Source organism: Lissotriton vulgaris, chromosome 2_1 (assembly GCF_964263255.1).
Source record: "Lissotriton vulgaris chromosome 2_1, aLisVul1.2, whole genome shotgun sequence".
Lineage (NCBI taxonomy): Eukaryota > Metazoa > Chordata > Amphibia > Caudata > Salamandridae > Lissotriton > Lissotriton vulgaris.
This window is the reverse complement of record NC_141687.1, coordinates 1761678756-1761705551: the sequence shown is the minus strand read 5'-3', so window position 1 is coordinate 1761705551 and position 26796 is coordinate 1761678756. Positions and strand designations below refer to the sequence as shown.

The following is a 26796-nucleotide window of genomic DNA, read 5'->3' as shown; positions in this document are numbered from 1 at the left end:
GGTCTGAGAGTAATGTACAAGTAGTTATTAAGCCCTTTCTGAGGTACTGAGAAATATCCTATTAATCTGATGCTATGATTTGCTGCTCTCTGTGATTGTCTAGATTATTGATGTACATTAATCCTACTGATGGAGGTGGGCTGATTAAGTATGTGCCATTGATAAGAACTGTGCATTATTGAGACTGTGCTTTATAAGCTACTTTAATGATTGATATTCTGCTGGCTTGTTCTACTGTGTTGTATGTGTTTTGTTTGGAAAAACGTCAATAAACACATTTATTTTAAAAAGGCTCCGTGTTCTGTTTTTACAGATTTCTTTTAGAAATAAATACAGTCCGTAAACAATGATTTTCCAGTCTGTATTTATTTTTCACAAATAAATACAGTCTGTAAACAATGATTTTCAGTCTGTATTTCTTTTTAAAAGTTGAAAAATACAGAAAATTGTGCTTGTGTGTCCCTCCATGTTATCCTTCATGAATTCTAGGCCAACAGCAGATCGGCATCATGGAGAGGTAAAAAAAATTAAATTTCCTTAAATACAAGCAGGTTAATAAATATTAGTATACAATGCTAATATTTACCTGCGGATGTAGTGTTTTGTTATACTTGGCTGCTTAATTAGCTAAAACGTGACGGGTATCAAAGTGTGCATGCTTAGGAGTTAAATATTGAAAGATACAATTTTTCGTCTCCATTTAGTCTCAAAAAATTAAAATAAACATGAAAAAATACCAATAAGATGGCCCAAAAATAAATATTGATAAATACAGACGGAAATGTTTAATAAATATCATAAAACCGGGAGCCCTACATATAGTCCTTTCAGACAGTTTGGCCGTGAAGAACACGTCATCTAGGAACTTCAGAAAATAGTTTATGGCCTACGTTGTGGTTGGCATACTCGTGCACAGTTTCCAGCCATACTCCTCTTTTTCCTCTGCAAATTGTACAAAATCTCTGGCTGCCTCTCCCTATGAACAAATATGTAGACGTTAAAGCACTAGGTCCATCACAAACTGCACCTCCGAATGTTTGTGGTATGATTCAAGAAGTACCATGGTGGAGGCAAGATAAGGGTCTGAAGGATACCAGGAATAATACTCCATAAAATAAGTCTCGTAGACAAAAAAAGATGTGCAAGACTCCTATAGTTAAATGGGAAAGGGCTGGTTGATCGCTTCAAATACTTGTTGGTGGGAACTTCATATGTGAGAAACCTATTAGGGACTTGTATTTCTAATTTGTTTTGGAATATAAACAATAGTTTTAGACTTTGTAAATCTGAGTAGGTCAACATTCCATATACATGACACCAAGCAAGTAAAGAATTTGCTTCTACTGTGGATTACCCAGATCTGCGTTTAATCCTGTACAATTCTGATGTTTTGCACACTGCATTTCTGGTAGGCTTTCCAGTGATTTAAAGACCAACAGTACGAAAAGTGTAGCATCTGGTGAAACTGATATCCATATAGGAAATTTAATTAAAAAGGAAACTTGTGTAAATTAAAGAGATTAGAAAAGGTGCCTTCCACTAGTGCCTCAGAGAAACTCGATTGTTTACCTTTTCTGATAGTGAGGATCATCCTAAACTCCCGATCATGGCTGGTCTTGCAGCATTTTTAAGATGTTCCAATCTGCATTTCAATTTGTTAGTTGTAGAGATTGTGCAACAGCTTCAGGAGAAACCCAAATAAAAGGGGTTTATACCCATTGTACTCAATGCTTTTTTGATCGGCCTATAAGCATATTCATAGGAATCGCTATTATACAACCAGCCGTAGCATGTTTAGCATGTCCACTTAGAAGTTTAAGAAAAACAGCCAGTAGAAATAGGCACCTGAAAACTATCAAGTCCAGCCAAGAGCTGTACATTAGCAACACATGGAAGTGGGTGCTTTTAGGCTTGGTGAATGTAACTTGTTAACTTTACTTGTGGAAAGAACATGAAAGTTATTAGAGGAGGACATCAAGTCTAAGGATATGTAGACTGTCCGCTTTAGCCCAGGCTTTAATAGGAAGGGATGTCCTTGACCTCTCTGCTCTTATCCTTTAAGCCCTTAGCCCTCTCTGCCCTTTACCTGCATGCCCAGGGAGCAGAGGAGAGATTTAAGAGTTTAGGATAGCGGTAGACCAGTATTGAGTGTTACTTAACTGGCAACTTTAGGTTGTGGCGGCTAGAGAAAGGAGATCATGGACAGAAGGTGTGAGGAAGAGTAACTGACCCACTAAGGTGCAGTTGAAGCAAATGCTGCTTGATTAGTCTTGCGATATCCGCCTCCATGTTGGGCTAATTATGTAAAGGGAAATATTCCTTACAAACTGGCAGCACTTTGAATAAATGAAATGAGGAAAAAAAACCTCAGCAAAGCCAGTGTTCACAAGTTGCAGTCAGTTTTACCAAAGCAGATTGGACTGTTGTTTCCTAATCGTTTTACCTGCAGTGACTTGTGCAAACACCACTTTTATTATGCCTTGCTGATGACGCAGATATTTGATTGCAATTGTAGTTTGCACCCCCATTTGACTTCCCTCGCAGGTCTCACTTTACACACCCGACACCAGCCAGAAATGGCTATTCTATTCTGTACCTAGCTTGTTAACCAGTTGAGCAGGTGGCATGACCAACCACTTTATTCTCTGTGTGGTACACATACTTCCTCAGTCTCGGTTATTCATCATCACAAGCTCAGCAAAATAGTGTGAATCTACTAGTCACTGGGTCTTCTCCCGTTGGATCCAATGCTGATAAATAGGTAAACCTTCCCCAGTGTCTTTATGATCTCTGTTGCAATTGACCGCCTGCAGAACCAGATAAGTAATTCTAGCACCTAAAACCCTCTTAAATCGGAGGCAGTCTGCAAGACATTTGGTAGGACTATCTCAGGGCATGACAGAGGATAGCAAATGACAGATGAGTGCTTGATAGTTTGCAGAGTGAATAACAGATGGGTACTAGATAGCATGCATAATGGGCATAAAATTCAGTGTTTGGTTCCTCTCTCCAGATTTTACTTGAGTGGACTGAGCCCATCAATTTGGACTACTTGATACAGGAATTATTCAAAGCTGTTCCCAAAAAAGAAACCAAGAGGTTCACTCCTGCCTTTTCGTTTCAAGGAACGCCTACATGAGATGCACTGTGGTGCCATTGAGGATTTTTGAAAGGGTAGCTTTCTACTTTGCAAGAAATATTTGGTGCTGTCTGTAACCACAGATGATTCCAAATATGTTAAGGAGATCAAGGACTTGAGAGTCCCAAAGTCTCAACAGGAAAGTCATGTTTCCTTTTCTGAATTGTATCGGACACCTTAACATCCTCAAACAAGCATGTTCGTTTTATGTTTAACCCTCCTTTCTAACTTTTATTTATCCTGCTTACTTCTTTCAGGCAACATTTTACTCCTTGATGGTCGGGAAAATTCGCCCAAACAAAAACTGATGTTGATTGACTTTGAATATAGCAGCTACAATTATAGGTATGATTTTTTGATTAATATCTACTGTTGCAATATCTTTAGTAGATGACGGTTTACAAAAAAGCAACATTGGTCATGTCACTAATAATGTGGTTTACTGTGTATTATCCTTAGCCAAGCCTTTCATGTTTGGGCTTGATAACTTGGAAAGTAGGAGTCATCACAACCCAAATTCGATTGTTGGATAGCCCTTGCAGCATACTGATATTTTGTTGCTCTCTACATAGGTTACTAATTTATATGTTATGCTATCTGATATTTGCAAAGCACTTGTTCACCCGAGGATATTATGGTACTAACCTTGAGAGAGGGATTTATATACTAGGGCGTGAGGCTCACCTTAAGAGTGCAAATCAAATGCCTTCTTATGAAGAGCCAGGTCTTTTTTTTTTAAGTAGTCCTGAAGTTTTTTATTTTAGTAAGAGATCGAATATTCAGTGTGAGGGAGTTCCATGCAGTCTGGGCTATCACTGATAACCTGCGACCTCGAACTCATGGATGCAAATCTCGTCATCACCAGGAGATTAGCTATAGACGAGTGGGGTTCCCTCTGCGAAGCATATCTCACCACCCGATTGGTCAAGAAATTTGGGGACCATCCCATCCAAAGCCTTAAACTAAGCAGCTAATTTGAAATTAAATACACTGCTTCACCAGTGCTTAACCAGTGAAGTAGTTTCAAAAGAGGTGTGTGATCTGTGAGGGATCTTGAATATCTGCCATTGCTGCTGCATTCTGAAGCAGTTGTCATCTTGCAATATCACAGTTTGGGAGGCCCAGGTAAATGCTATTTGCATAATCCTCAAACCGATGACAGTTGCCATAATAGTCCTCATCACAGAAAGAAAAATGCAGTTTCTTGATCAAAATAAAGTGACCCAGGCAAGAAGGGATTCTCTTTCAGATATCTGACCGACTAACTCTGGAAAGTCTTCCACTTCATTTTCACCAGATTCCACCTGATTTTTGAAAGCGATTGAAAACGTACCTATTTTAATAGCTTCTGCTCTCCGCAACCAAATGAAGACTTTTTCCTAGCTCTCAGGCGCCTCATCTCCAGCATCCATGCGCCGTACAAATCAAAAACACAAACTTATCACTATTTATTGAGGCTCTTGTTGATATCCCGTCGGTCATTTGGGCAAAACCATGTTCAGGACCTTTGGTTAGTCATCCAGTTGCTCACCGCTTTGGCCAGTGGCAATATACCCAGCTTTTCTTATGCAAGATCTTAGGCCAGAGCTTGGCAATGCAGGCCCCTACCAGTAAGGTAAATCCAAACGCCTTCCACTACCAACCCACCTGATCATTAGTCAAAGCAACCTTTGGCAATCGTAGGCTGGCCCTGATATCAGTGAATGCCAACTTTCTTTGGTCTTGAGACTGGTACCAGTTTAAAGCCACGCATGGACGAGGTTTATGGGCTACTCCGGGGATGTACAAGCATCCCTAATGCCATTTGATCTTGCCTTTTTGGCGACGAGGGAGATTCAGCATAAAATGCTTTAAAGAGCGCAGGGACAATCACATTTGTCTCTCAGCCCCCATTAGCACATTTCACCACATCTGTGGCTATGGTAGGGGTTTCAGTTTCACCTCTGCCAATGCGGAAGGCCTTTCACCCGTTTCATGGCTGAGGTCTCAGCACACAGACAACCTCCAGGGCACCAACAACAATGTGCAGCTCAGTCACCCGCGCCTCTAGCATCCGCAGCCACAAAACTACATTAGTTGTCCCTGCTATGTGTCCTCCAAACTGTACATTGGGGCTGCACTGTTTTCAGTTTCTCTCTACCCTCACACCTTCCACCACCAACACAGTTGGTGGTGGACAACAACCTGTCCTTCTTGCAATAGCAATTTAGGCCCTTTTGGCCAAAGGGGCCATAGAGAGGGTTTCGGTCTCAGCGGTAGGTACTGGTGTTACTCCTGCTACTTCCTTGTGACCAAGGACAGAGTCCTTGGTCCTATTTTAGAACTTTGCCCTTTCAAAGCCTTTGGAGGAAGGACAAATCCAGTATGCTCACACTAGCACAGATCCGGTCTGCCGTAGACCTCCGTGATTGGATGGTGGCATTAGATCTGCAGGATGTGCCATCTCTATGTCTTCGTCACAGGTGCTACATGAAGTACATCGTGGGCAAGGAGCATTTTTAGTTTGCATTCCCCTTTGGCTTAACCAGTGCCCTCTGATGTTCACGAAAGTGTTGGAAGAGGTCCCAGTGCACCTTCAGAGGCTTCCCCATCGCGACGGCTGACTGCTGAAGGCAGGATTGCCCCAGGCTGTCATCTACCACCTCCACATGATTGGTAACCTAACCTTATTGGAGTTCATTATCAATACACCAAAGTCACGTGTGACTCTTTGCAGATGCTCAAGTTGATCAGAACTGTTCTGGATACAGTACAGTTTCATGCCTTTCCCCCGGAATAGTCACAGTGAGCACAGCAATGTCTGCACTTTTGCATTTTGGAGTTCCTAAGAAGCTCACCGAAAATCAGACTCTGCTTGGAGTAGAGCTCTGGACACCTGCATGCCTTTCTTCTGCTTCCATTCCTGCCACTAGTTCTGAAGTTCAGGAACGACCGGGCCTGAATCATTCTAGTGGCCCTGAATTTGGCCAGGAAAGAATGGGACCCAAAACTCCTGGGCATGACCTCTGCCCTTCGATCAAGCTGCCACTTCAGGAGGATCTTCTGTTGCAGATGCAGGATGGGGTGCTGTACCCAGGCCTGCACAATTTTTAGCTGCATGCTTGGAGTTTGGCAGTTGACCTCTTTTGACATTACTTCTGAAGTTGTCCTCTACAAAATTGATCTATGTCAGTCGTTGGGACATATTTGTGGCTTGGTGCTACACTCGATAGTCTGACCCACTACAAGCTAATTTGTCTGAGGTTTGGTCGTTCATTTTGTTTCTGGCCCAACAAGAATTTGCTTTGGGTGTTGTAAAAGAATATTTGTTGCATGTGAGATTTGTCAAAGGTGTGCCATATTTATTTTCCACCAAACCCTTTGTGATGGCTCAATAAGACTTGAATTTAGTACTCACTTTTTTAATGTTCGTACATTTTGATCTGCTGCATAGTTGTCAGTTGAGACTTTTGACATTGAACATAGTCTTCCTTATCACTAAAATAGTAGGTAATTTGAGAGCGAGCTGCAAGCCTGTACCGTTAACCCTCTTTACACAACATTTTTCACTGATAATTTGTTGTTGAGAATCCTTGGTTCTTATCTTGCAATTTCATGTATGCTAGGTTATACTCTGGTGTTCTTTGCTCCAACCAAACCCTCTGAGGAGAAGTCTTCATCATTCGAACATTAAAAGGACACTAAGCTTTTTATGATCGCACCAGAGAGCATCGGGTGAACAGTCGTCTTTGTTATGTTCTCTGGGGTAAAAAAGGGCAAGGCAGTACACAAATGGACCATCTCATGATGGATTGTTCTCTACATAACGTTTTGCTACACACTCGTTAAAAAACAGCCCACAGAAGGCTTACAGCTCATTCAATTACACGCTCATTCGGATATATGACGTTACCACGCGTACTTTTAGCACGCATACCATTACCACAGATTTTTTACAAAGCAGGTCATGTTACAACGGATACCCTTACAACGCAATACACTACAACACACATACTATTACAACGCATACCATTACAACGTAAGTATAGGTAAGTATATATATTTAAAAAAAATATATTTTGGTAATATTTAATTATTCATTATTATATTTTAAATAATTATTTTTAAAATATTTAATTTAATTATTCATTATTTAATCATTAAATAATTTTTTTAATGACATTATTTTTAATTGTAATTTTTTAAAATATATATTAAAAATACCCCTGTACCCCAAAACCCATACCCAGCCCTAAAACCTAAAAATACCCCTGTACCCCAAATCCCAAACCCAGCCCTGAAACCTAAAAGTACCCCAAAACCCAAACCCAGCCCTGAAACCTAAAAATACCCCTGTCCCCCAAAACCCAAACCCAGCCCTAAAACCGAAAAAAATACCCCTGTAACCCAACCCAGCCCTAAAACCTAAAAATACCCCTGTACCCCAAAACCCAAACCCAACCCTAAAACCTAAAAATACCCCTGTACCCCAAAACCCAAACCCAGCCCTAAAACCTAAAAATACCCCTGTACCCCAAAACCCAAACCCAGCCCTAAAACCTAAAAATACCCCTGTACCCCAAAACCCAAACCCAGCCCTAAAACCTAAAAATACCCCTGTAACCCAACCCTAAAACCTAAAAATACCCCTGTACCCCAAAACCCAAACCCAGCCCTAAAACCTAAAAATACCCCTGTACCCCCAAACCCAGCCCTAAAACCTAAAAATACCCCTGTACCCCAAAACCCAAACCCAATACCCCAATACTTACCTTTAAACTTACCTAAACTGGTATGCGTTGTAATAGTACCTGCGTTGTAAAAAAATGCGTGGTAAAGGTATCCGTGGTAATGGATCCTGCGTGGTAATGGATCCGTGGTAACGGTAATGCGTGCTAAAAAATCTGTGGTAACAGTTACATACCGCTCATTCAACCAGAAGAAAAGTTGTTGTTATTGCGTTTGCATGCGGAGGGCCTGTCTGGGACATTTATCAGATGGCAATGTGGGCTTTGGTTCATACAGTCACAAAGCACTACTATCATAACAGTCAGGTCTGTCGATAGAAGTATTTTGCCCACTCGGCCCTGCAGGACTTTTGGTCTGCACCAGTTTACAGACTCACTAACTTTGGAGGTACTGATATGGCATCTATTTACTTGGTGAGGAAACTGTGATCTGAACAATCCTTCAAAAGAACAAGTTACTTACCTTTTTAGCAATGATCTTTCTGGTGGATACTGTTAACTGCATGTTCCTCACCAAATCTCCCAGCTCCTCATTCTGTGGATTAGACACCTTTCCCCATCTAAAACTGTCCCAATTTAGAGATCTGCACACTGGTTATCTCAAGATGCCGGGGATGCGGACAGCCTAAAAGTAGCTGACTTTCTGTACAAAGTCAAATTGAAATGCACAAACTTCAGGACTTTACTGTCCTGTTCCGCTCATAGTGAGGCTCCTGGTTGTTTGTTAAACCTCATAGTTTCAAATGTATCCAGTGTGGTTGTTCTAATTTGAAGTCTAGTTGCTAAGCAAGAGACCAAATGCTGTTTGTGAATGCTGACCTTTTGATATGTCCAAGATCATCCATCAGAAGTTGACAAACCAAGGCAGTTGCAAACTCAGTCCTTTGAGCATTCTGATTTTGTTTTGATGTCAAACAGGAGAAATCTGAAGCTCAGGAAATATTTTGTCCTGGGGAGCTTTAGATCTGCTTCCAACTTAATATCTCCTCACACCTTTTCGAGCCAGGTTGGAGGGAGGTGTGAGAGTAATACATACTGCTGAACTGTCAGGATCCCAGCCATCACAGCAATTTTTGTTACTTTTTTTTTTTTTTGCTGAAATTTATTTTATTGTTGCATCAAAGTATATAGGTACAGTGCAATTGATCTGCTGACGTGGCCTCAACATTCAGCCACGAACAGCTAAGCGTGCAACGTTTTCTAGAATCTATATAACTGGTGCAAACACACATTTTCTCAAACAATCAGTGTAGATCGTACAAACATGTCCGCTGGCCGGGAAACAGTAAATCTATATCGCCGATAGGGCGGTGGACAGTAGCCAGTATGTTGGATCCCGCCTTGAATGCGCAGGATCAAGGCCTGTACTGTCTATGTAGTGGTGGCACCTGAGAACCAGGGGGACAAAAACCGTGGGTGGGAAGTATGTGGGCGCTAACAGGGTCTAATCAGGGGGATACTGGCGACGGGTGTCAGGGGGGGGGCCTCGGGGCTAGGGGGTCTGTGCCCCATGGGAGGGGGGGGGGGGGAGGAGGGGCGAGCAGGGGATGAGTACCCCCCAGGGATGCGGGCATCGAGGTGGGTGGCGTGGCATACGAGAGTTTGTGCAGGACGGAGAGGGTTCCGGGAGACGGTCCCGGGATGTTTGCTACCATGTGGAGGTCATGGATTCTCTTGAGTGGGGGGGAGGGGTGGAGTAGGTTGGTCTTCTGCATGCGCGGATTGTCGGAAGCTGTGGAGGAGCATGGCCCATTCCATGGACAAGGGAATTTTACGCGCGCCCCTGGCTTCTTCCTCTCTAAGGGCATCCTCTTCCGCCGCCGCCCATTTACCGACCGCACCCTTCCATGCCGCCACAGAGGGACCCTCCGGGGAACGCCAGCGCATGGCTATACACCTGTTTGCCAACAGGAGTGCTAATGACACAAAGCGTTTACAGACTGGGTCTCCCCTGGGGACATGAAAGATGCCTAGTGCACTGGACTCCCAGGTGGCTAGTGTAGTGAGACCCGTAAGGTCCGCTAGTGTGTCGTGTACCGCCCGCCAAAAGGGGTGAAGGCTGGGGCAACTCCAGAACATGTGCCGAAAATCCGCCGTAGGGGAGCAGCATCTGGGGCAGAGGAATGGTGTGGAGGGATAGAACTTCTGTAGTCGCGCTGGGGTGAGGTATGCCCTGTGTAGGATGTAGTATTGAATGTTTTTGAAGCGGGCGTTCCTAGAGACGCGTTTTGGGGCTTCCAGGGCTTTAGTCCATTCAGAATCGTGTAGTGCGCGACCTATATCCTCCTCCCATGTGGCTCTCAAATTCGTAAGGGGAGCATGTGAGAGTTCCCGGATAGATTTATACAACCAAGTGATTAAGTGGCGTCCCACCCCCATGTGTAGGATTGTGTGTATTACTGGATGCGTGTCTGGCTCGCCAGTGCAGAGATTAAAATGGGGCCGATATCCATCGAGTAGCTGTCTGTATCTGAGGAATTGGCCTGGGGGGAGTCCGTATTCAGCGGTCAGGCGGTCCAGCGATTTTAGTTGGCCTTCCTCGAAGAGCGATTCTAGATCCGTGATGCCACAGAGTGACCACTCGGTGAACAGTGGAGCGGTGAAGTAGGAGTCCTGCCTGGGGCTGCCTATCAGTGGTAGTAGCGGGGAGTACGGAGGCCTACTGGGGGACAGCCGGTGGATTCGCATCATGCACCGGCGCGCTATTGCCACTTGAAGGGGGTATGTGCGCCGAGGCTTGGTGCCCGGGAGGAGGAGACGGGTGAGTTCTGGGGTTGCGACTCTGCCGGCCGAAGTGACCGTTTCCTGAGGGTAGCGGTCCGCTGTCCAGTAAGACAGCCATTGGAGTTGTGCCGCGAGGAAATACGCCTCAAAGGATGGAGCCCCGAGTCCACCCTGCGCTGTGGGAAGCTGGAGGGTTTTCAGGGCGACCCGGTGTCGGCCCTCGCCCCAGATAAGGGTACCCAGGAGGGAATCGACAGCGCGGAAGAAGGACCTGGGCGGTATAACCGGTAAGTTTGTGAAGTGGTAAAGGAGCCGGGGAAGCATCACCATTTTAGCAAGGGCTATCCGTCCTATCGGGGCTAGGGGGAGTTTATTCCAGAAGGCGACAGTCGGGCGCAGGCTAGCGAGCACTGCGCGGTGATTACCTTCAAACATGGCCGCCGGAGAGTGGTACAAGCCACCGGGGAGCCTCCGCGGACCACGAGAGTTTGTGCGGACCGAGCTCGACCTCCCGGGGGGGTAGGCCCGGGTGTAGGGGGTAAACTGTGGACTTGTCCCAGTTCACCTGTAGGCCCGAGGCGTCTACAAAGTCAACCAATGTCGCTCCTATGGGGGCCAGGTCCGCTTCGATGTCCCTGACGTATATAAGGAGATCGTCCGCGTACATGGACACGCAATGCATGTCGTCCGCGAGGGGAATGCCCCAGTCCACCCCCTCCAGGCGTAGCCGAACGGCCAGCGGTTCGACCGCCAACGCGAATAAGAGCGGCGACAGGGGGCACCCTTGTCTTGTGCCCCGCCGAACCCCGAACGCTGGTGATATACGTTTCCCGATCCGAACTCGAGTGGTGAGATCGGTATACAGGAGGCGTGTGTATGCCATGAGCGTCGGGCCGATATTAAGGCGCCGCAGGACAGAGAAGAGGTAGGGCCATGTAAGGGTGTCGAATGCCTTTTCGAGGTCCATAATGAGACAGGCGGCGCGAGGAAAACGATCCCGCACCTGATCCTGAACATGGAAGACTCTACGGAGATTCTGGGAGGTGTTTCTGCCCGGCACGAAGCCGCATTGGTCGGGGTGGACCAATGGGCGAATGATCTGCGCATATCGGTCCGCCAGGATTTTCCCCAGTATCTTGCAGTCGGCCGACAGGAGCGTGATGGGGCGATACGACCCCATATGGAGTGGGTCTCTGTGGGGCTTGGGAAAGGTGACGATCACGGACTCCCGTAGTGACTGGGGCAGCCTGCCGAGATGAAGAGACGCCCCGAACACCCGCGACAGACGAGGGGCCACCAGGGGAGAGAATGTCGAGTAGTATTCCAGTGGGAAGCCGTCCAGCCCCGGTGCTTTATTACGAGACATGGCTCGTATTGCCTGGGTGATGTCAGACGGGGCAATCTTGGCGTCGAGGGAGCGTTTATCGGCGTCCAATATTGTGGGAAGGGTCAGAGGGTCTAGAAAATTGTCCACTGAGGCTGGGGAGTATTGGGTCGGGGTCCCGTACACTTGTGTATAATGACGCTGGAACGCTAGGAGAATCTCGGCTTGTGAGCGCACCAGCACACCGTCTGGGTTGACAATATCCGTGATTGGCTTAATTTCAGTGTCCTGCCTCGCCATCCAAGCCAGTAGCGCCCCCGTTTTGTCCCTGTCCTTATGCATCCTAGAGGCGTAAGCCCTAAAGTTATACTTCCGGAGATCAGCGCAGGCGGCCTGGTATTCTGTCTTAGCCTCAGCCGTGAGCACAGCGTGCTCCTCCGAGTCGTCCAGCCGTTTGGTGAGTGCGGCCAAAGTCTGCTCCGAGGTCAGGAGTGTCTGCTCTAGGGTGCGGCGTACCCCCACCACCTGTTTGATGCATTCTCCTCTAGCCACCACCTTAAACGCGTCCCACTCCACTAATACCGACGACGCCGTGCTCGCATTATGTGTAAAGTAGTCTTGTATGCTAGTTTTATGCGCGTCTCTGAATACTGGGTCGGTCAGGCAATCCCGAGGGAGGCGCCAGGTGGGGACCGGTGGGTGGGGTGGGCGCCAGGTGAGACGTATAATGTGAGCGTCGTGATCCGAGAGGATCCGGCCTAGGTAGTCCGTAGACGTGATCATAGGGAGAATCGGTGCAGAACAGAGGAAGCGGTCCAGGCGGACCCGGAGGTTGTGTGGGATCGAGTGGAAGGAGTAAATGCGAGCCAGTGGGTGGAGGTGTCGCCATGCGTCAGTGAGCGCCCAGTGTGTGACCCAGGTCCTAAATAGTTCTGCCTGCCGGGGGGCCGGGGAATGTGCGGGAGGAGGATGTGAGCGGTCCAGGGTGGGGTCCAGTGTGCAGTTAAAGTCGCCTCCCAATACCCATGGGACTGTGGTGAACTGGGCCAAAACGCCCGTGAGGTGATCCCAGAACTTATCTTGGTCTGTGTTAGGCGCATAAATGCTGCCCAGGAGTATACTCTGTCCGTCCAGTATTCCCTCTAGAAGCGCATATCTGCCCTCTTTGTCCACCACCCGTCGGAGCACCCGAAAGGGAGTACCCGGCCTAACCCAGATCAATGCGCCGCGCGCAAACGCTGAGTATTGCGTGGCACAGAGGGTCCCACGCCATTTAGATTGCAGGCGAGTGAGTTCGGTAGCGTTTATGTGAGTCTCCTGTAGGAGTGCAATATTGGCTGACATGCGTCTAATGTAAGCGTACACAGAGTATCGTTTGCTGGGCGTATGTAGGCCTCGTACATTCAGAGTGAGGACATTAATGTCTGAGCGTGGAACTGCCATTCCTGGGGTGTCTTGGTAGGGATGAGGGCCCCCCTGTAGTACCCGAGGGTCGCCAGCATGTATTTGTCACGTGTGTTCCTGCGCGCCAAGCTTCCACAATCGTAGGGGAGGGACTAGGGGGAGTAACAACTAGTAAAACCTTGGGTGGGCAACAGTCCCAATACTGGGGATACAGCACCAAAGGTGGCATATCCAAACTAGTATCCCACTAGGGGAGAAACACAACAGTGAACTGCGGGGGTGGTGGCATGTGTCGCTGCTGGGCCTGTGCGCGGGTCGGGCTCTTGCAGGAGAAGAGTCCATCGCGCGGGAGCGCATTCAATAATCAGGCAAAGCAGTCTAGGCACCTAGACATCGCGCAATACAGCGGGTAATCATTAGAAGGATACAGAAATCGACAGTTCATTGTTCATGAGGAGGTGTTAGGTTGGTCGGCCAGGGTAGCGTCCAGTACAGGTGCCGCCACAAGTGGGGAAGAGATCGGGCCAAATCCCGACATCGTTCCATCGCTGTCACGGTCTTTCTCTGGGGTGAACAGGTGTGGGTGACTCTCCAGGTCCGACGCTGGGGGTGACGTGTGAAGGTCGGCTACTGCCCGCAGGGCATCTCGTCGCTCTTTCATGATCTGCGCGAGGTCGGGTGACCCTGTGGGGGAGGACGTCTGGCTTTTGGGGCGGCCAGACCGGGCACGGCTCGCACCCCGTCTTCTAGATCGCCTGGAGTCGTTGTTGCGGGGCCTCTGGGGTCCAGGTTTAGGGATCAGTGGGCAGTGTAGTTCAGTCCAATCCTGTGCCTCCGCCGCCGTAGTGAAGAATAGGGCTTTCCCATTGTGCAGCACTTTAAGGCGGGCTGGGAACAGCAAGGAATACTGCAGGTCGTTGGCACGAAGGCGCCTCTTGATCTCCAGAAAGGTGGATCGCCGCTGCTGGACCTCCCTGGCGTAGTCCGGGAACACCATAACATGTTGATCCTCTACCTGCAGGAGGGCCCGCTGTTCGGGCCGCTCGGAGTACCGCGTCTCGGTCTCGGAAATGCAGGAATTTAGCCAGCATGGGCCGTGGAGGGAGGCCGGGTTTGGGTTCCCGGGCCGGGACTCTGTGGGCCCTTTCGATGGAGAAGTACGGCGATCTCTCGCTCCCCGGGGTGAATGATCTGGTCCAGGATTCCATATAGGTCAGAGGATCCGAATTTTCAATCCCCTCCGGTAGGCCCAAAACGCGGATGTTGCATCTTCTCGAGCGTCCCTCTAAGTCCACCGTGCGTTCTTCTAGGGCCTCCACACGACGCAGGACCTCTCTCATGTCTTCCTCTTGCATTCTCACCACTGGTTGTAACTCGGTCACTGTTCGTTCACCCTCCTTCACCCTGTCCGCCAGCTTACGGTGTTCGTCGCGGATCAAGCTGATGTCCGTCGTCAGGACGCCCAACCTCTCCTCCATTGACAGGCGAGACATTTCGATCGCCGCCAACACCTGGTCCAATTTCGCCGTCAGTGTAGGGTCCGTTTGCGACGCATTGGCTTGCGTCCACATCCTGGTGTGAGGCATCTTTTCAATGGCCGTTTCAGGGACAGACGTCGCCTGCGGAGCCTTTGGTTTCCCCATAGTTGTCGTGGAGTGGGCCACCGGGCCCTCGCGCACTCCGGGGACAGCAGACGCAGCTGGGCCAGAGGCAGGCTAGTATCAGCCGGTCCCCCCTTGTCCCCTCCGGGTTCAGGACAACTCCCCTCCGTTTCAGGGGGCCTCCACTAGTCCAAGGCGCCAGATGTGGCCCGCGGCTGCTGGGGTCAACAGCCTTGGTGTCAGAGGGTCTTGCGGGCCACCCCCCGGTGTGTGGCGCAGCGTCAATACCGTCCGGGGGGGCCAGAGGTCAGGTGTTGGGAATCCAAGGGGGGTTCAGGCGGCGGGCAGCCACCGGTAGTGCCTCGAGCTTCTCCCCCACTCCTACAGCGAGGCTCGCGCTGATCTCGAGGTCCAGGCCTCTGTGGGCGCCACCTTAGGGTCAGGCGTTCGGGTCCGCCGAACGGTGCAGGGTAGTGGGAGCACCCCAGGTCCCCAGGCCAGCCGGCGGTGCGCGCCGCGTCCCCACGTGGGGCCCCAAGGGTTCTAAGTGGGGCTCCCCATCGGTCCGGGGTGTCAGAGGTGGTTCGTCAGGGCCGGTAGTGCCCGGTGCCAGGAGGTCGCGGGAGCGCCCTGTCCCTCGCTGATGTATATCACAGAGTCAGAGTCCGGCCGGCTGGTGCAGGTGGTAGCGGCCCGGGGGGGGCGAGGTTCGTAGCGTTCCCGGCGCCTAGGCCTCCGTGGGCGCCATGTTAGGGTCAGGCACTCGGGCTCTCCACCCAGCTCCCAGCGCAGACTGTACCGGGTCCCTCCGTCCGGTGGCTATGTGGGCTGCGCACCCCTGCAGGGCCTCGTATAGGTGGGGGGGGGTCCCGCCAGGCATCGGTGTCGGGGCTCCGGGGGGGGGCACTCACCGCCCTCGAGGAGTGTAGTGTTGCGGGCCCCCGGAGGCACAGCCCCGCTCGGGCGGCACGTCCGCCGGCCTTTCGTGGTCCGCTGCGGCGGGTCGGTCGATATCACGGCCTGATCCGGCCTCCGATGCAGTGTAGGCGTCGGGGTTGCGGAGCCTAGGTGCAGGCGGCCGCCATCTTGTGCACCGGAGGTGCAGGGGTGGACCCGATCGTCGTTCAAGGTGGGCCCTCGAGGGTCGGACCCACAGTATCCCCGGGATTTCTCACTGCCGCCAGCTGGCAGTATCTGCTGCGGCCGTCGCTGAAGGTGTCGGCTCTTAGCGGGTTCCGCGCCCGGGAGACGGGGCTGCGCCCGCCATTTTCAAATCGGCGCTCGGCTTCTGGAGAAGACCCTCCAGGGCGCGCTGTCCGTCAGTTGCTCCCGAAGGTCGTTTGGGGGATGCCCCAGGTCAGCATAGAGGACATGTGTGGAAGCTGAGGCTCCCGGCGATCACAGGTAATGGGCAGGATGCCAGCCCGATCGCGGAGCCTCAGCAAGACACAGCCGCCATCGTGGCTTGCTTAGCCACGCCCCCGCAATTTTTGTTACTTAAGCAGAAATATAACCACTTCTTCAAATGTTATTCTTGTGATACATAAATTAAACATCCATGTTGATAGTTTACTTTAGTTTTGGCAGTTGTTTATATGCAGCAAACCCATTCTTTTCCAAGTCAAAGGTTAAAGAACCTTTGAAACTTTGAAGGGGGTTTGAAACCACACAAGTTTACATATGTTTAAAGTGTTGTAGCTTTGCTGATATGGTGGCCCATGTTACTCTTTTAGCAAACCAGTGCATACAGTTTGTATGTTTTAAGACATTTTGCTGCTGGAACTATTAAAAGACACACGGCACCTCACTTACCTAATTTCAGGTTTACTATTTAGAATCCTAAAAAAGTATTTTCTGGTATCCCAGTACCAAGGCCTGGCCTGCAGTTCCATGTGGCTGCTTCTCAGCTCATGTTTTTGGTCACATGTGAGTTGACTTTTACACAGTTTGTATGCAGTTATAGTGCGCTGACTTAAAGAAAACTTGCTTTGAGGATTTTTGATAATTCCACACTACCCATACTTCAGAAACATCAGGAAGTCTTGTCTGCAAAAATCAAACTTACGGTCACACTTGAAAAAGATGGGTTTGCTACAGTGATCCACTATTTGAAGGTTTCAGAATTAGGTAGACAGTAAGGGCCAATATCTGAGTTGATAGGAGGATTTGCTTTATTCAATCTTTATGGCTAACAAGCTCCTAATAAGCTGTGTTGATGTGTTCGCAGATGGAGGTTCCCTGATTTGAGAGGAGAACCACCTGGACATTGGGTATTGGGCTCCAGATTCTTCTCAAGACACCAATGCTTATTTGTCTAGTTTGGTAGTCATAAAAAAATAAACACCATAGAAAATATATTGCTAGAATATATGTTCCCTCTAGCTACCATTCAACTGCAACTATTGATTGTTGGAGACACTGAGTAGGCAACATGTTTGTTTCTTATTCTAACATTTAATTTGTGATACCACATTGTTCTCTTTCTAGGGGATTTGACATAGGAAATCATTTCTGTGAATGGATCTATGACTACACCTATGAGAAATATCCATTTTTCAAAGCAAATTTTGCACGGTACCCCAACAAGAAGCAACAGGTATGTGGACCGCTTTTAATATTCATTAATTCTTCATACAACTCTTCCTGTATTAGGTTTCTTTGGTTGTGCACTCAGTCTGTTTTAGGTGTGGCAAGGATGCAATCTGTTGAACATTGAAATGTTTATTCATATTCAAGATGCAAGTCCGAATAAGTAATATAGTAGAGTATAGTTTTGTCTGGTAGCCTTAACGTTCAAAGAAACAGCAACAATTTTAGCAACTGGGACCATATTAGTATGGGAGCTGGCTTCGCTCACTCTCTGATTATCAGTGAACATGAACATGCTCACAGCTGCAGCCAAGCTTAGCTTGGTTACCCTAATCGCCTATAAAACAGGCGCATTTAATACAATTTCAGCCTTCAATCTGGAATAACTTGCTTGTGACTTTATTAGGTGCCCAAGGGCAAGAGTGAATGTCTACTTGTCCGGAGGACTAAGTAGACAATAAAACTTCTTGTCCACAACACAAATTCTCATGCCCAGGGCGTCGGGCGATACAAATTCTCATTCCCTGGGTGTTCACATGGACCACTTAAGATTCACAGCATGTGGTCTCCATATTAACCTACTGGAGTTGAAAGCAGTGCACCAAGCTTTGAAGGCTTTCCTCCCGGCCTTCAAGACTAACTCTTTTCATGTTAAAACAGGCAATACATAATCCATGCATTATCTCAAGAATGGAGGGACGAGATCCAGACCTCTGTCCCTGGAGGCGCAAAGAACCTGGAAATGGTTAATTTCCAGAAATCTCAGGATCACGCGGTGCATCTACCAGGAATCCAAAAGGTTCAAGCGGGCTCTCGCAGCAGAACCATTCAAGAGAATTGTGAATGCGTATGAAACTACACGGTCCTTCAAGCCCTTTTTTGTGGATGGGGTTTCCCTCAAATAGATCTTTTTTCACATGGGGAAACAAGAAATGCACAAACTTCACCTAGAGTTTGACCAACTAATGACACTGGGGAATGTCCTGTGAATGATTGGCCAGGCAAATTGCTTTATACCTTTCCTCTAATCCCCCTGCTGCCAACAGTGATGATCAAGCTGTCCTCATCAGGTTGTTGCACTCAAAGCCCAGAATGATTCTCATTGCTCCTGGGTGGGCCTGGCATTGGTTGTTCATAGACCTTCTTCACCTATCCTAGCGTCTACACAGGAGGCTTCTGTGCAGGCCCGACATTCTTCACAAATTCAACACCCCAACCTTCCTACATTGAACTTAGCAGCTTGCCTCCTAAACAGTATAGTCACCTTAATCTTCCTCAGGAGTGCATAGATGTTTTGAGAGAAACCAAAGGACGATCTACAACAATGTCCTATTCTTTTAAATGGTGAGGATTCTGCATATAGTGTGCTCAAACCAGTTTCAGTCCTCTTACCTTCTCTGGTACCTCATACATTTAACAAAGCTGCTATTTTCATCTATTAAAGTACATCTTTCAGCAATCAAGTCCTTTTGATGTCCTTCACAGATGTCGTTTTATAAAATGACTGTAGTCCAGGATTTCATGGTGGGCATTAAAACCTCTTCTCAGAAGACCTTCCCCTCTGTGGGAGCCCAATATGTTTGTTAGCTTTCTGGGTTCTCCCTTTGAACCTATACATAAAGTCTCCCTTCACAATTATCCTAGAAGGCTTCCAACTTAGTAGCCATAACCTCTGCACGTAGAGTTAGTGAAATACAGGCCCCATCTTCCCAGTTACCTTACACAGTATTTCATAATAATAAGGTATGATGAGGGCACATCCAAATCTCCTCCCTAAAGTAGTTTCAGATTTTCACGTCAATCGGACTTTCTCCTTACTTAGCTTTTTTCCAAACCCAACTTCTCCTGCAGAGAGCTCTCCAAACTATTGGGGTTGGGGGGGTGTTTATTCTTATCCAGATAAAACATAAAACTTTCACAATGTCAAAACTACTATTGTTTAAACTATGGTCCTTTTTTGGGCCAGGATTTGCCACTATCAAATAATCCTTTTCTAGATTGTCTCCTGCATATAAACCTGTTACCAAAAAGCCAACATAGCCTTACATGGGAAAACTAAAGCCATTTCCACCAGAGGTAAAGCAACTACTGCTGCATTACTTTCAAACATTCCAGTCTCTTGAGACTTGCAAACGTTCAACTTGGAGATCTGTTCACCATTTTAAAAGACCCCATTGTATTCATTCGGATGCAAGAGCAGATGCCCGGGCAAGCCTCTCTAAGAATTCTATTTGTATAAAAATACTACTTCATTTATTTCTTACCCTGTAGGGGTTTTTGGGGATGAGCTTTCTAATCTCTTAAGTGCTTATGATAGTCAATGGAGATCTCCTGAGAGAAAAGGAATGGTTTCTTACCAGAAATCCTAGTTCTCTCTCTCAAGGGAATCTCCATTGAAATCATAAGCTACTCTTCCTCCTCCCCAATGGAAGAGCTAAAGTATGGTTAACCCTATCCTCTTAAAGAACTGGCTCAACTGTGGCCTCCAAGGTATGATAGGATACGGAAGATCAAGAAGCCCTTACAGGAAAAGTATTCTACTCTAATTGTTTTTATTGTTGCCGCCTATACAGATACATAGCCTTAAACATTTTTTTTTTTAATGGGTACATGAAGAACAAAAGGGTAATCTAGTCAGACTTCAGCCTGTATAAACTGTAAAGTGATACTACACCATTTAGTGAGTCTTTAGCACCAGTATTCCATTATTTCCAGTAGTTGCCTCATTTCTCTGTAAATTGGATTCTGTAGCATTGAATTCTAACATTTTTCTATTCATTGCAAAGTCTCACAAAATCATCCTTTTTGAATTTATTTTGTTATTGTCACTTGACTTGATTTTTTATCTTCCTCAAAATGGCTTCTTTTTGTGAAGTGCACTTGTCACAAACAGGCCTAAACAGATCCTTACACCTTATGTACTCTGTTATAGTCCCACGCAGTGAAGGTGTGTCCTTTTTGCTGCAAATGTTAAGGAGGACCTTGAATAACAGTGAGAAGATTCAACTTCATGATAAGCAGGAGAAGGTTCAGAAGCACCTGAAAGCAGAGGAAGAATGCTCTGAAGTCTAGAGATGCTTGCAAATGAGTCAGTTTATCAAACACTATTGGCCTTCACGTGTAGTGGAGATCCAAGAAGAGTCAACTTCTAATCCTGCTCTCACTCAACACTGAAGTCCTTATGCAGAGGTCAGATATCCATCAATGTGCTTGTTCTCTAGAACTTTGTTGATGGCGAGAAATCTTGACGTCAAGGACGATGAATCCTATGTTGAAGCATCATTCAGTGTCAAATTGATGTGCTCTGCGTCCAAGCAACACTGCCACAGCGGAGGACTACCCACCAGCTTGAAGGCCACAACGGTTGAACGTGTGCAGCTGTCGAAACTTTCCATGCTATTCTTCCCAAGCTTTGAGATCCAAAAGGCAGGGCTGCTACTGGCAATACTTTGAGGCGCTGACTGCGACCATGAAGTGCTCATCACCAACCTTTGCACCAAATTGCATATTTTTGAACGGGTAATAAGCCTGAAGGGAGACTGTCTTGGACTCAAAGTTGATCCTACACATTAGGGAGGTAAATGATTCTCAGTGTGAACTCCTTTTTTTGTTCAAGATACATAATCAGTTGACCTATGGGTCAGAGAAACAATGCTTGCCCATGCCTAATTGCGAGCTCGTACCTGTGCCATCTACATGCCTATGATCATTTTACTACTACACGATCTCTTATCTGTTCTAAAATAGTGATGTGAAGACTGTGCACAAAGGGCATGACAATGAGTTATTCACATGCAAGGTCACAAACTACATGCCACTCTTGTATCCATATGCAAGACTGTTACTAATACGCTACAGCATCCTATTAACTCAACCACCTAAAATTAGAATCACTTTTGGACACACACAAATTTTTTATACCTCTGCAAACAGTTGAGCCCTGCTGCATACCATTATTTTGCAATTTGATGTCCACCGCAGTATCTTAAATATCATTAGTGATGTAATTTGTGACGATAACAATGCCATTGTTAGTGTTATATGGAAGGCATAAGCATGATGGGGGTGCATGTTATGGTTAGCATACCTAATTATAGGTTTTCTTTTGTGACCTTAACTTCACTTTAAGTGTGGTCTTATCAATTTATTTCTGTGTTTTGTTTCCTTAAATGTATGTAAAATCACTAAACAAAGGTTAAATCTTCAATGACCTAACTATAACCCCCAACCATGTACTATTTATAACCTTACATATAGCCTCTCATCACATGGTAAATGACATCATTATTGATATCACTGACATCTCAAATAGTCTCATAATGCTGACATCCAAGCTACTGTTCTGCTACTATAAATATTGTAGTACTGGAGAAAAGTCACATTCAGAATGGTGAAAGTTTTATGATTCACATTTTTGCTGCTCGTGAAATTTTAAGTGCAAGCAGTACTTCTGTAAAGCAAGATAGAGAATGAGCACAACTTGTGATGGTTGCAGTGGTGCATTTCAAGTAGGTTGTGCCTAAACTCAAAGCACTGTTACTAAACCTATGTGAACAAAACTAAAGCTTATCCTTATAATACATTATTCTACTTTCATGGAATATGCAAATGTGAGGGTTGGTATGTAGTGCTATAGAGACTTTCTATAAAAACTAAAGACTTTCAAAGTGCAGTAATTTATTTTCAAATATCCAGGGAAAATTCTGAGACAGCAAGTTGAACAGTCTTTGAGTGAGTCAACCATACATTCTATCACAGTGTGTGATTGAAGCATTTCCTAATCTGTGGGTTGGAACCAACTGATGGGTCATGAGTACGGGTGGGTGTAATTCTTGTTGTTCTGTGTAGCACACTCATGCAGAATTACTCAAATTCTGTGCGATTACGCAAGAAGTGTTTCTGCAGTTAGCACTATTTTCTTACCTCAAAAAGCCCCCTGTGTCCAAAATGGCTGCAAGGATGCATTTTGCGCTCTTAAGAAATAGCGCTAAATGCAACAGAACACGAATAGCGATTGTGAGCAGCTGCTCGTGTTCGCCAAATGTGCACTTGGGGTAGTATTTTCCTCCAACATACTTCCAGCATTTAACTCTTGTTTCTAAGTGCAAAATGGATACTCTTGTCCAGAATGGACAGAAGGATGCATTTTGCGGTAAGAAAACAGAACTCGTGCCCTCGGGTAACTATAACTCTTGCCCTCGACATGCACTGGTTATTACCCCACTTATTGCAACACTCATGACCTCTTCTATGACATAATTGATATCAGTGCAACATTTGCTGTAAAACCGAGGAGAAAACTGTGCATGGCATGGTCAACGAGTTGTAGTTACCTTAGGGCACAAGTCCTAGTTTCTCGATATAACTCTAACTACTGAATTTTTCTGGTTTTGTGTGTATAATTTCTGAATGTAACTAGAACGTCCCTGTAACCTTTGTTTTTTCTATGAATTTTACGTGTGTGTGTGTGTGCGTGTATATGTGCATGTGTATATATATATATATATATATGTGTGTATATATGTGTGTGTGTATATAGTGTGTGTGTGTGTATATATGTGTGTGTGTGTGTATATATATATGTGTGTGTGTGTGTGTATATATATGTGTGTGTGTGCATATATATATATATATACATACATATATGTGTGTATATATATATATATATATATATATATATATATATATATATATATATATATATATATATATATATATATATATATATATATATATATATATATATATATATATATATATATATATATATATATATATATATATATATATATATATATATATATATATATATATATATATATATATATATATATATATATATATATATATATATATATATATATATATATATATATATATATATATATATATATATATATATATATATATATATATATATACTTATCTAGGTTACCACCAGGCCCCCCACAGCCACATCCTCCTGTTTGTTTTGTGGGACTAATTTAAGTGACTATTAATAGTCTTAAGCCAAGGACTACAGTGTGGTTATGCACAATTTTAATGTGGTACTCGAAGATGATTCAAATTGCTGGTCCTCAGCTCTGATCCTTTATTTACTATTGAAAATAGCAGGTAAATGTTGCCTTTTTGAACAGGTCTAAGGAGAGAATTGTTCTGACTAGATTTGCGTTTACTAGGTCTCACAAAAACAGATCATCTTTCTGAGGTTTATCTTATAAGCGAGTAAAATTCAAAATGTGATGCAATCTGCCTTGGGTATCATCTGCAAGACCAGCTGTGTGAAATTGAATGCACTGACTGTTGCAATTGTTTTTATTATATTTGTCAGATCCATTTCATCTCTAGTTACCTGGCAGAGTTCCAACATGGGTATGAGAATATAAGCAATGAAGAGAAGTCTAAAATAGAAAATGAAATGTTGAATGAAATAAACAGGTAATCTGATCCTTTCACCAGCTATTGATGGATGCTAATGTTTAATTTACATGTGATTGTGCTCTGGTTGTTTCGCTAGATAAGTACATTTGCTTTTTAAAAAAAAATCATTTTGGTCTACTTGTAAATTTTACTAAAATATGTATAAAATTCTTGTATATAGGGGCTCTCAGCCTCCTCCATCCGTTGGTCTGATTTCGTATTAACATTTTGCTTTCACCTACTATGCATAGGGCAGTGGGTCAGCCTACTTAACTTTCTGGTTAATTTCACTTTCACTACATTTGCTCTTTCACAGGGAGCACTTCTGCACACAAGCTAGTTCCATTCAGTGCCAGTGTTTTTGTTTTTACTTTATAATGACTTTAGTCTTGCCTTTCTGTTTACAGGCTGATGTGATAGTTGTCCCTGCAGATGTGAACACAGGGCACATTCCATCTTTATCAGATGCCATCTCCTGCCAGTGCTGTTGTAAATTCATTTTGGACTGCCTTTCTTTCTTTCTTTCTTTCTTTCTTTCTTTCTTTCTTTCTTTCTTTCTTTCTTTCCTTTCTTGACTTAATCCTGCTTTTCTTTCTTTACATGTTTCTGTCTTGACTTGTTTCTGCCTTTCGTTTTTTTCTTTCTTGACTTGTTTCTGACTTTCCTTCTTTCTCAAAGGCAAGAGGCTTGCAGCAAATGGCAGACTGAAATTTTTAGGTCTGTTAGCCAAGACCTTTTTAATGATAGTAAAATTATGTGTATACATAGTTACTTACAAGAATTTCAGCCAGACGTCATCCATTAGTATGTGGTTAGTGTCATTCACATTTTTGCTCCAACCACTTCTGCCATTGGCTGACTTCACTATGAGTTGCGTGCTAAGTTAACAAATGATGGACGGGATGCTGAATGAGTCAAACATTCACCTCCGTCAAGAGATCTGGGTTAACTCCATCATTTTTTTGCTCACTACACACCATAGTTTGGGTACAGCCATATGCAAATCAGTCTTGACCCTGCTCTTCATTGGAACAGTCTGACCTCCCTCGACCAGAAACAAGCATCCTGGGACCGGTTTCGGGGTAACACCCCCTCATTAGCTAGGCTAGCTTGAATCCAGTGGCACAGTGATCAAGGGATCCACTTTTGTCCCTAATTTGGTCACTAAAAACATTTTTGGTTTTCACTTATTATCTAAAATTCAGTGGTGTAGATTCTTTTGATATTGTGGAAACTGTCTTGTTCTGTCAGACTAGGTGGGGTGCATTTTCTTTCACCCATTTTAAGTGACAAACTGGCCATTGCATATCTGTGTATTGTGTGTATGTCTGCTAATATATAATGGAGTATTCAAAACAATAGAGTACAGATCTACAGGGTGGCAATTTTGATTGAAGCATTCTAACCCTATTTTCCATTGTTCTTCTTCCTCAGCATCTTTTTCTTTTTTTTTTAACTGAATATTTTCTTTGAAATACAGGCCGACCTGGCAGTATTAGTTTGCTGAGTATTACAAAAGACCAATCGGCACATGTTTCACCTGCAGTAATCGGCTGCAATTCTGAATTACATGGTATTGCAGTAATACACACCAGAAAAGCCACTGTGACTCAGTGCTATCCAGTGTGATTCAGGCTGATTAAGTAAAAGAAATAGACCAGCAGGTAAAATATAACTGGTCCTGGTCCAAGCTGAATAGGTAGGACTAAATGCGGATGTGGTGCTCTAGTGTGGGGCACGAATTAAGGGAGAGATGGTAGCAAGGCAAAATGAAAGGTTAGGTGCTCAGTACTATGGTTGAAGGGGGGTCAGTCAAAGAGTTGTAGTGCTTTCAATCCGAGGTGGGGCTTGAAAGCACAACTCTTTGACGCGTGAGATTTTACCAGTGGGTGAGCACTGAAATCTGGACTGTGTGTGTGTGGGAGATTATGAGAGTAGTTCCATGGCTAAGAGGCGTGTGAATCACTGAGCGCTAGAGTAGGCTGTTATGTTTTTCCACTCGAGGAACGATCTGCCATGCTGCATGGAGCATGTGACTAATGAGTTCCAAATCAGTTTAGGCCATTGCATCTAGTGTAAGAGGTTGCATGCCAAGGATGAGATAAGAAGGCAGTATGGGATATCCTGTAGTTCTTTGTGTCCCAGGATTTCCCCTACTGCTCCCCCACAGTGCCAGCAGAGAGATGATGTAGAGGGGTATATAGTGAAGAGACGGGCCCGCATGTAATACCATTGGTATATAGGTTTGTATGCCGACTCTCGAAGTGATAGACTCCTATAAGTCTTGGGAATATCCCTCCATAGGGTGTCCCATTGTTTAAGCAAGATGCACTTTGTGGTGGTAATCTGCCAGTAAGTTTGTTATGGATACATACCGGGACCTGATGAGTGCTGGAGTAGGTGATGTTTTTGATATCAGCTCCTTAGAGCCCATGTATGCTCTCACAAATTTGTTCAAAGGGGGTGTAGGAATAATTGAAAGGGTGAAGTGGCCAGTGTCATAGCTGACATACTGTAGCCGGGCGGTTTCAGAGAGATGGAAGTCAGTTTTACAGTGGTCAAAGGACTTCCTGGAGAGTCCCACAAAGATTGCTCCGTATCGGACAAATCCCCCTCCCCCCCATCCCCCCCACAACACTGTCCATATGGAACCAGTGCTTCTCAATCTCTCGCACTACCCACCCGAGATGTATCATAGGTGTGTGTCCCAATAATATTGAAGGAGATGAGGCCAGGCCACCCTTATCCCTAAGTTGATAGCAGGGAGGTAGAGTTTCTTTGCAGCTTCCCTTTCCAAAGGAAGATCGGTAGGTCCCATTGTAGGCCAAATATGTCATCCTCGGGGATCCGTGGTAGGTAAGGATTGAA

At 45.5% G+C, this 26796-nt stretch overlaps 1 protein-coding gene across 1 annotated transcript in view; it reads left to right on the top strand.

Moving 5' to 3' along the window:
* LOC147733253 (choline kinase alpha-like) overlaps positions 1-26796 on the top strand; it is a 137069-nt gene that overhangs the window by 71153 nt on the left and 39120 nt on the right. Inside the window, exons 8-10 of the mRNA XM_086957815.1 lie at positions 3397-3484; positions 17407-17515; positions 23840-23946. Of these exons, the coding sequence (XP_086813941.1) occupies positions 3397-3484; positions 17407-17515; positions 23840-23946 (304 nt within the window). The remainder of the gene's footprint in view (positions 1-3396; positions 3485-17406; positions 17516-23839; positions 23947-26796) is intronic.